Genomic DNA, 11,262 nt, shown 5'->3' with positions numbered 1-11,262 from the left:
TCTAAACTGTCAATATGATCTTATAACATCAAAAATACTTTGATCATCAATGATCTTTGTGTGTACAATCTGAATTGTCAATATGAGTCATCAACGATTTATAAACCGTTGAAGACTCATATTGCAGCCACAAATTCTACACATAGAGTTCAATGAAGACCAAGTGCTTGTGATAGTTTGAGAAATAACATATTTAAGGTGGTAAAAGGCTTGTTAGGGGAGCGAGGTGGGACTAAAAAGAGCTTGCCATAACCTCATTAGTACCGGTTCGTGGTACGAACCGGCACTAAATGGTGATGGTGGGGCCATAGCCTGACCGCAGGCTGATACATCCCCTTTAGTACCGGTTCGTGGCATGAACCGGTACTAAAGGTTCGCCACGAACCGGTGCTATTGATCGCCGCCACGAACCGGTGCTATTGTACACATTAGTGCCGGCTGAAATTCAAACCGGCACTATTGGGCTTCACGTATGACCCTTTCTCTACTAGGGAGGTACCAAAGTAATCCAGGAGTGCATCACTGGACAGCGGTCAAGAACATCCTGAAATACCTGAAAAGGACTAAGGACATGTTTCCCGTTTATGGAGGTGACAAAGAGCTCATCGTAAATGGTTACGTTGATGCAAGCTTTGACACTGATCCGGACGATTCTAAATCGCAAACCAGATACGTGTTTAACGGCGGAGCAGTTCAAAACAAACTGTCGTGGCGGGATCTACATGTGAAGCGGAGTACATAACTGCTTCGGAAGTAGCAAATGAAGGAGTCTGGATGAAGGAGTTCATATCCGATCTAGGTGTCATACCTAGTGCATCGGGTCCAATGAAAATCTTTTATGACAATACTGGTGCAATTGCCTTGGCAAAGGAATCCAGATTTCACAAGAGAATCAAGCACATCAAGAGACGCTTCAAATCCATCCGGGATCAAGTCCAGGTGGGAGACATAGAAATTTGCAAGATACATACGGATCTGAATGTGTCAGACCCGTTGACTAAGCCTCTTCCACGAGCAAAACATGATCACCACCAAGGCTCCATGGGTGTTAGAATCATTACTGTGTAATCTAGATTATTGACTCTAGTGCAAGTGGGAGACTGAAGGAAATATACCCTAGAGGCAATAATAAAGTTATTATTTATTTCCTTATATCATGATAATTGTTTATTATTAATGCTAGAATTGTATTAACCGGAAACATAATACTTGTGTGAATACATAGACAAACAGAGTGTCACTAGTATGCCTCTACTTGACTAGCTCGTTGATCAAAGATGGTTATGTTTCCTAGCCATTGACATGAGTTGTCATTTGATTAACGGGATCGCATCATTAGGAGAATGATGTGATTGACTTGACCCATTCCGTTAGCTTAGCACACGATCATTTAGTATTCTGCTGTTGCTTTCTTCATGACTTATACATGTTCCTATGAGTATGAGATTATGCAACTCCCGTTTACCGGAGGAACACTTTGTGTGCTATCAAACGTCACAACGTAACTGGGTGATTATAAAGGTGATCTACACGTGTCTCCGAAGGTACTTGTTGGGTTGGCGTATTTCGAGATTAGGATTTTTCACTCCGATTGTCGGAGAGGTATCTCTGGGCCCACTCGGTAATGCACATCATTATAAGCCTTGCAAGCATTGTAACTAACGAGTTAGTTGCGGGATGATGTGTTACGGAACGAGTAAAGAGACTTGCCGGTAAGGAGATTGAACTAGGTATTAAGATACCGGCGATTGAATCTCGGGCAAGTAACCTACCGATGACAAAAGGAAACAACGTATGTTGTTATGTGGTTTGACCGATAAAGATCTTCGTATAATATGTGGGAACCAATATGAGCATCCAGGTTCCGCTATTGGTTATTGACCGGAGACGTGTCTCGGTCATGTCTATATAGTTCTCGAACCCGTAGGGTCCGCACGCTTAAAGTTCGATGACGGTTATATTATGAGTTTATGTGTTTTGATATACCGAAGATAGTTTGGAGTCTCGTATGTGATCACGGACATGACGAGGAGTCTCGAAATGGTCAAGACATAAAGATTGATATATTGGAAGCCTATATTTGGATATCGGAAGTGTTCCGGGTGAAATCGGGATTTTACCGGAGTACCGGGGGTTACCGAAACCCCTCCCCCCCCCCCCCCCGGGGGGGGGGGGGGGGTTTAATGGGCCAAGATGGGCCTTAGTGGAGAAGAAGAGGGGCGGCCAGGGCAGGCCACGCGCCCCTTCCCCTCTAGTCCGAATTGGACAAGGAGGGAGGCGCCCCCCTTTCCTTCCTCTCCCTCTCCTCCTTCCCCCTTCTCCTACTCCAACTAGGAAAAGGAGAGAGTCCTACTCCCGGTGGGAGTAGGACTCCTCCCTGGCGCGTCTCCTCATGGTTGGCCGCCTCTCCCCCCCTTGCTCCTTCATATACGGGGGCAGGGGGGCACCCCATAGACACAACAATTGATCATTGATCTCTTAGCCGTGTGCGGTGCCCCCCCCCCCCTACCATAATCCACCTCGATAATATTGTAGCGGTGCTTAGGCGAAGCCCTGCGTCGGTAGAACATCATCATCGTCACCACGCCATCGTGCTGACGGAACTCTCCCTCAAAGCTCGGTTGGATCGGAGTTCGAGGGACATCATCGAGTTGAACGTGTGCTGAACTCGGAGGTGTCGTGTGTTCGGTACTTGGTCGGTCAGATCGTGAAGACGTACGACTACATCAACCGCATTATGCTGACGCTTCCGCTTACGGTCCACGAGGGTACGTGGACACACTCTCCCCGCTCGTTGCTATGCATCACCATGATCTTGTGTGTGCGTAGGAATTTTTTTAAAATTACTACATTCCCCAACATTATTGCCAAATAAGGTTGAAGAAAAGCTACCGGTTTTTGTTAGCTTTTGGTTATTTCTATTTATAGCTCTTTATTTTTTACAAAGAAAATTTCTACTTCTTTTCAGAAAAGAGCGAGATGTCTACCTATATAGATTTCAAATTTTGTGAAGCAACCTTTTTTTTATTTGAGGGGCGTGAAGCAACCTATATATACAAATTTGTTTAGACAAGCAACCTATATATACATTTTTTTAGACAAACAACCTATATGTTTTTTTAGAAACGCCCGTAACTTTATTCATACTCGTAACAATTACATGTATACTGATTTGAACCTAAAATTCAAGAAAATATAAATTAACTCTTCTGACTAAGAATTATAATGAAATCTCTTGAAAACACCTTTTTCTCGGCGTCAACCTTTACTTGAAGAAATACTCCAAAGAATTCGATAAAAAGGCTGCACTTTGACTGGAGCAACGATGTTGTCACTTTTTCACCCGCACGAACATTAGCAATAATGGGTTTTGAAAGCGCCTTGAGTCGCCCATCCAAAGAGATGGGAAGCCTTGATCGATGAACGTACTTGGGTTGGGGACGATTCCCTAGAAGTGCAGGCCGTTGGATCACTATATCTTCACCATGTTGTCGATGAAAGATTTAACCTCCACAAAGAATCAAATCAACAAAAAAGGCTTGACACAGCAACATAAACTCATCAGATCTGAATAATCGGATCTGAGATGAAAGAAAACTATCTAACCTCATGCACCGCCAAAAAAAGGAGAGGAAATTTATTCTCACAAAAACTATCTTGAAAATCTGAGTTGCCCCCAGCTCTCAGTGCCAAATGGCAGCCGGAGGCGAGGGGGCCTAAATTTGTTAGATGACGACGGTGGCGACGCAAGAAACCCTAGTTTGCGAAAAGGAAGGAAAGGCACAAACTGGGCCATACTTGGACTAGCACACTTCAAACGCAGGCCCGGCCACTATGTGTTGGCCTATGACATAAGTAGTACTCATCGCAATTGTGTGTGGACTATTCTGCTCTTTATCTATCTTCTCAGAAACAAAAAAAAAACCATTCCTCTTTCTTTCTTATAGATTATAGAAACCCTAAGCTAGGCGGCGGCGGCGGCGGGGGAGAAGGCGAGGCGAGGACGCCAAGTGAGATGGAGGCGGAAGGGGATTCCGGCAAGTCCCAACTTCTCGCTGGCCCTGGGTACCCCGATTCTCGTGGCACCAAGAATCCCAGAAGGGACCAATCTCTGCTCAGAGAACTCAGGAAGGAGGAGAAGCAACTCAAGGAGGAGGAAGGAGGAGAAGGAACTCACAGAATTCTGGGCGTGGAGCACAAGACTGAAGAAACTGCAGCAGCCTTGGATGAGCGTGATCCTGCTAATGGCAGGGAGCTCAAGCCGGAAACGGCAGCAGCCTTGAATGGGCATGAGGCTGATGCTGGTGCTGCTAATGGCGGGGAGCACAAGATGGAAACTGACGCCTTGGATGAGCATGGTGATGCAGCTAATGGCAGGGAGCGGATGGTGGAAAATGTCGACGGCGGTGGTGAACTGGTGATGAGGAGCACATGGACTGCGACATTTCATCCATGGAGGACCAGGTGCCGAGGATCGACTCGAAATCGACATCGGGGGCAGAGGCAGAGGCAGAGGCGGCAACAGGTCCAGATACCAATGTGTCGACGATTGAATCAAATCTCTCAGCATCAGACAAGTCAACACCCAAACCTGCAGATCATGTTCCCATCAACAGAGGCGATGATGTTGTTGAGAAGATGGACACAGGCAAATCAGCCCAACAATTAGCCAGTGAGGCTGAGAAGATGGCCACCCAACAGAAGGAATTTGCTCAGTACGCTGATGCCTGGGATGCTAAATGGGGATCCAATGGGTTCGGTCTCTTCCATTACATGAGTGAGTAAACATACATGCATGCATGCATCTTGTTTATCTTACTCAATTTTGTTTATTTAGTTTCCTTACTCTCTTTTCTTACCTGGGGTCCTATGTCTTTCTATAAGGGAAGGGAAGGGAAGTGAAGGGATTTACTTTGCTGCTTATCTACTACTTGTTCATGTTACGAAAAATTTAACACCTGCTTCCATTGATCGATTTCTGCAGCGACGGTCAGTTCCATGCAATATGCACACTTGATACCCGGGAGCGCCCCAAGGCACAATTGTCGAGCCGCGCCTAGCCTCCAGGTCGTCTCCATCAGACTGGCAGAAATTCAAGGTGGACTGGAATGGCCGTTGCCAGTGTACGGTATGATTGCTGTCAGAGACCACGTGGATCACAATCGCAACCTTCTGTTTGCCTGCTATAGGAGCAGGTGTCAGATACTCAAGGAAAAGGTATGTATACCATCTTAATATACATACCTTTGTTAATAAGGTGATATTGTTTGCCTTCCTGGGCCTTCATATTTGTCAGTAGCTAATAAGGTGATCGATGATGCTTGCAGGAGCCCTTTTTGGCCTTGACTGGCCCGTCCCGTGCAATTGTGTGCAAGGAATCGGTTGACTTTGAAATCCAACTGAAAGTAAGAGGTACAACAGTCTGAAGATAGAGCATTGATCACTGGTGTGTGCACTTACAACAGAGGGGACACTACTGTTTGCTTTACGAACTGCTTCTGCACCGCAGAGTTTAGATTGGAGGTACTTCAGGAAACAGTCCAGGCCACTGTTTTGGGCGTCCGTGTCAAAGATGAGTCATGGCCTTCTGGATGGGGAGGTCGAGTCGCTTGCTCAGTCATTGGTGGTGAAATTGACGTCACATCCGGGCAACTTGAGCTGCTTGTTTCTCGTGGCAGTGCCATGCCCGTGACTTCTGAGGGTTACCTTCTTCTGTCAAGGAATGTCGTTTCTGTAGATGTTAACAAGAGCCTGAATGTTCTCCTAGAGGCCTGCTTACCATCTGGTCATATCATTGCACAAAAAGAATTGTCCTTCGAACCCAAACTTTGCAACATAAGTCAGGATAGTTGTGAACTTAATGGTATTGAGTTGGAGATCACTGTTGCTTGGTCTAGTCTTGTTTGTGAGAAGCAGGATATTTGGGTACAAGGATGTGTTGGTGACGAGGAGCAGGACTGGGACGTTGCATCAATGGAGCAGCAGGTGCCGGAGATAGACTCGAAATTGACATCGGAGGTGGGGCCAGAGGGGGAAACAGAGTCGGCGATGAGTCTGGATACCAGTGAATTGGCGAATGAATCGAGTACCTCCATGTTCGTATCAGACAAGTCAATACTCGAACCTGCAGATTATGTTGCCGCCAACACAGGTTACGATGTTGAGAAGATGTATAGAGGCAAATCAGACGAACAATTAAAAATTGAGGCCAAGGAGATGGCTGCCGAACAGAAGAGTTTTGACATGTATGTTGATGCCTGGGAAGGGTCATGGGGTTATGATGGGTTCGGTTGCTTCCGAGACATGAGTGAGTAAACTTGCATGCATCTTGCTTATCTTACTGAACTTTGGTTAACTAGTTTCCTTCCTCCTTTTTACCTTCGGTCGTACTTCTTTGCATAAGGGAAGTGGAGGGAATTACTTTGTTGCTTATCTAGTACCTGTTCATGTTACAAGATTTCTAACACCTGCTTCCATTGATCTTGTTCTGATGCATGCAGCGACAGTGAGTTCCATGCAATACACACACTTGGTACCAGGGAGCACCCCGTTGCACTATGGTCGAGTATTGCACTATGGTCGAGTATTGCCTAGCCTGCAGATCTTCTCCGTTAAACTCGCAGAAATACGAGGTGGTCTGGAATGGCCGTTGCCAGTGTACGGCACGGTCGCTGCCCGAGACCATGTGGATCACAATCGCAACCTTCTGTTTGCCCGCAACAGGAGTGAGTGCCAGATACTCAATGAAGAGGTATCTATCTCTACCATCTTAATCTTATCAATATGCTCTTCGTTTGATTTTGGGGGTATTGTGCCTGAGCCCTCTTGTTTATCAGTTGCTAATAAGGTGATTGCTGATGCTTGCAGGATTCCTTTTTGACCTTGACTGGCCCCTCTCATGCAATTGTCAGCAAGGAATCTGTTGTCTTTGAAATCCAACTAAAAGTAAGAGGTAGAACAAAGTCTCAAGATAAGCCACTGATCAATGGCGTGTACACTTACCACAGCAGAGAAAGCCCCATTTGCTTTAGGAACTGCTTTTGCACCGTAGAGTTAAGTTTGGAGAGAATTAAGAAATCAGTGCAGGCCACTATTTTGGGCGTCCGTGTCAAAGAGGAGGGGTCATGGCCAGCATTCGGAGGTCGAGTTGCTTGCTCAGTCATTGGACCTGACGCCAGCCCTCAGGAAATTGAGCTGCTAGATTCTCGTTATACAACCGTGCCGATTACTTCTCAGGGTTACCTTGTTCTATCAAGGAATGTTGTCTCTGTAGACTACTGCGGAAGCCTGAATTTTCTCTTGGAAGCCTACTCAGATTCTGGTAATAAAGTTGCACAAAAAAATGAGTCCTTCGAGCCCAAGTTTTCCAACATAAGCCAGCAAACAAGTAAACTCACTGGAGGCATTGAGTTGGAGATCACTGTTGCATGGTCCAGTCTCATTTCTGAGAAGTGGGACATCTCGTCTCGGTACTAGGAGACAACACCAGTCTTTTTTTCTGAGAAGATGTTATGGCGAGGAGACAACACCAGCCGTGCTTGGTTTGTTGTATTTTGTGAATTTAGTCTTTTTCTGTATCAGTTATGGCGAGGACTGCAATTTGTGAATTTAGTCTTTTGTTGTATTAGGACTTGTTATATCTCGTGTGTTTGTTTTGACCGCTGTCTGTTTCTGTTAATATGGTAATGGTAAAATAAACCCAAATATTTGCTTTTGTGTGCCTCAAGAAGATATATGTTTGTGTTTCACGTTAAATTTTTTTGCCACCACATTGATAATTTGCCATCCCTTATATTGTAATTGACCTGCTGCCACTTTTTACTTAAAAATTGATCTTTTGCCACTTTTGCACACAAAAACAATACTTGTAAACGATTGACATATAATGTGTACATAAGAGCATCTCACCCAACAGGCCCCCACGCGACTTTTCTGGCGGTGGCGCCGAAAAAACGCCCTAAATCCGCCGGTTCGGCCCTTTTTTGGGCCCGGCGACCGCAGGCCGAACCCGGCACACTGGGGGCGCTCGGGGGCTCCGGCGCAAGGGATAAGCACGGCTGACCCACACCGTAAGGCGAAAAGTCAAGTCTTTCTTCCCGACTCGCCTCCCACCCCCTGCCCGCTCAGCTGCCAACAGCTGTATCCCGGCGCCGCCCCACCGCCCGCCACCGCTAGATAGTCCATCCCCGCAGGAAAAAGAGCATATATAGGTTTCGCCGAGGCAGCCCCTCCACCAGCAGTTGGGCGTTTTTTCCGCCGTTTTCGACCGCGGAGGGGCGGTTTAGCGGCGGGCACGCGCCCACCGCGCCCACAAGGTGTTCGGCGATTTGCTTGCCTTGGCGATGGACTCGGACGACGAGGAGGCGCTCGCCGCGCTGCTAGAGGAGGAAGCCGAGGCTAACGTCCAAGAAGAGAAACATCTCATGGTGCTCGCCGCCCTGCTAGAGAGCAATGAAAAGCCACGGCGAGGTGGCTCGGCGCCGGGGCGGATGAAAGCAAAGAACCGGCATCGCCTCGAAGGCTACTGCATGCTCTACTCCGACTACTTCGCCGCCGCTCCACTGCACGGCGACAAAACATTTCGGCGCCGTTATCGGATGAGCCGAAAGCTCTTCCTCAGGATTGTGAATTCCATCTGGGAGTTCGACGGCTACTTCAAGTGCAAGATGGATTGCACCGGCAAACTTGGATTCACCTCGATCCAGAAGTGCACGACAGCGATGAGGATGCTTGCATATGGAGCTCCCGATGATTCACTCGACGACTATGGGCGCATGGCCGAGTCCACCACCATTGAGTGTTTCTACAAGTTCTGTCGGGCAGTGGTGGCAGTGTTTGGACCGCAATACTTGCGAACACACAATGCGGAAGACACTGCTCGAATCCTAGCACAGAATGCAGCAAGAGGATTTCCTGGGATGCTTGGAAGCATCGATTGCATGCATTGGAAATGGAAGAACTGCCCATTTGCTTGGCAGGGGATGTACAAGGGCGCCAAAGGCGGTTGCAGTGTGGTACTTGAGGCGGTGGCCACACAGGACCTCTGGATTTGGCACTCCATCTTTGGTATGCCAGGAACTCACAATGACATCAACGTGTTGCAGTGCTCCCTGTCTTTGCCAAGCTTGTTGATGGTATTTCTCCTCCGGTGAACTTCGAGGTCAATGGGCGGCACTACAACAAGGGATACTACCTAGCTGATGGCATCTATCCGAGATGGTCTACATTTGTGAAGACTATCTCAAACGTTGTGCCAGTAGGCAAGAAGTCCCACTTTGCCAAGGTGCAGGAGCTTGCAGGAAGGATGTCTGTTGGGGAACATAGTAATTTCAAAAAAATTCCTACGCACACGCAAGATCATGGTGATGCATAGCAACGAGAGGGCAGAGTGTCGTCTACGTACCCTCGTAGACCGTAAGCGGAAGCGTTTTTTACAACGCAGTTGATGTAGTCGTACGTCTTCACGATTGACCGATCCTCAGCACCGAACGTACGACACCTCCGCGTTCAGCACACATTCAGCTCGGTGACGTCCCGCGAACTCACGATCCAGTAGAGCTTCCGGGAAGAGCTTCATCAGCACGACGGCGTGGTGACGGTGTTGATGAAGCTACCGACGCAGGGCTTCGCCTAAGCACCGCTATGATATGATCGAGGTGGATTATGGTGGAGGGGGCACCGCACACGGATAAAAGATCAATGATCAGTTGTTGTGCCTTGGGGTGCCCCCCTGCCCCCGTATATAAAGGAACTATGAGGGGAGGCGGCCGGCCAGGAGGAGGGCGCACCAAGGGGGGAGTCCGGGAGTAGGACTCCTCCTTACCTAGTAGGAGTATGAGAATGGAAGGAAGGGAGAGAGGGAGAGAAGGAAAGGGGGGCGCCACCCCCCTCCTTTCCAATTCGGACTAGAGGGTGAGGGGGTGCACGGCTGCTCTGGCCGCCCCTCCTCCTCTCCCACTAGGGCCTAATAGGCCCAATTAACTCCCCGGGGGGTTCCGGTAACCCACCGGTACTCCGATATATGCCCGAAACCTCCCGAAACACTTCCGGTGTCCGAACATAGTCATCCAATATATCGATATTTACGTCTCAACCATTTCGAGACTCCTCGGCATGTCCGTGATCATATCCGGGACTCTGAACTACCTTCTGTATATCAAAACACAAAACTCATAATACCGATCGTCACAGAACTTTAAGCGTGTGGACCCTACGGGTTCGAGAACTATGTAGACATGACCGAGGCACGTCTTCGGTCAATAACCAATAGCGAAACCTGGATGCTCATATTGGTTCCTACATATTCTACGAAGATCTTTATCGGTCAAACCGCATAACAACAACGTTGTTCTCTTTGTCATCGGTATGTTACTTGCCCGAGATTCGATCATCGGTATCTCAATATCTAGTTCAATCTCATTACCGGTAAGTCTCTTTACTCGTTCCGTAATACATCATCCCGCAACTAACTCATTAGTTGCATTGCTTGCAACACTACAGGAAACATGAGATTTGCCGTCAGTACTGTTCTTTGCCGTCAGCATTTCGTCGGGCCAGACGGCAAAGACAAATTTTGCTGACTGCAGTTGACGGCAAAGAACAACTGACGGCAAATTCATACTTTGCCGTCTCTAAAAAAACCATAGACGGCAAAGACTCTTTGCTGTCTGAGATATTGTTTTACAGACGGCAAAGAGCTCTTTTCGCCGTCTATAAAAGAAATCGCAGACGGCAAAGTCTTTGCCGTCTGCGATTTTTTTACAGACGACGAAGATAGCTCTTTGCCGTCTGTAAAAAAATCGCAGACGGCAAAGAGAAAGCACAGCACACGGATCAAGACCCCACCACGACCTGTCTCCCACGCCAACCCCATCCCTCCCTCGATCCCTTCTCTGCCGCACACCTCCCGCTCGGCCCAGATCTCCTCCTCGTCAACCGCAGCCGGTCGATCCCGCCTCGCCGTCGCCTGAGCCGAGGCCAGCGCGGGATCCTTCTCTTCCTCCGCTGCTCGCCAACCGCCGCCGCTCGACCCCGTCTCGCCGTCGCCTGAGCCAGAGGCCGCCGCGGGATCCTCCTCGTCCTCCCCGCCCACAACCCGGCGCCTCTTCCTCCTCCTCCCTTGCTCGTCAACCATCGTTGGTCGACCCTGCCTCGCGGGCGCGGGATCCTCCTCCTCCCCGCCCGCGAGCCGCAGAGGGATCCTCCTCTCCGTCCATGACCCCACAACTCCTCCCGATCCAGGGGCTCTGTGACGCCATTGTC

At 48.5% G+C, this 11,262-nt stretch overlaps 1 protein-coding gene across 1 annotated transcript; it reads left to right on the top strand.

Moving 5' to 3' along the window:
• The first annotated feature begins 4,015 nt into the window (after positions 1-4,015).
• LOC123039753 (uncharacterized) lies at positions 4,016-7,542 on the top strand. The gene is made up of 6 exons (XM_044462778.1): positions 4,016-4,417; positions 4,465-4,777; positions 4,985-5,217; positions 5,422-6,307; positions 6,501-6,751; positions 6,868-7,542. The coding sequence occupies exons 1-6, from the start codon at positions 4,016-4,018 to the stop codon at positions 7,474-7,476; spliced, it is 2,694 nt and encodes an 897-aa protein (XP_044318713.1). The 3' UTR covers positions 7,477-7,542.
• The last annotated feature ends 3,720 nt before the right edge of the window (positions 7,543-11,262 follow it).

Source organism: Triticum aestivum, chromosome 2B (assembly GCF_018294505.1).
Source record: "Triticum aestivum cultivar Chinese Spring chromosome 2B, IWGSC CS RefSeq v2.1, whole genome shotgun sequence".
Taxonomy (NCBI): Eukaryota; Viridiplantae; Streptophyta; class Magnoliopsida; order Poales; family Poaceae; genus Triticum; species Triticum aestivum.
The sequence above is the reverse complement of the archived record's forward strand: the minus strand, read 5'-3'. Positions and strand labels throughout refer to the sequence as shown.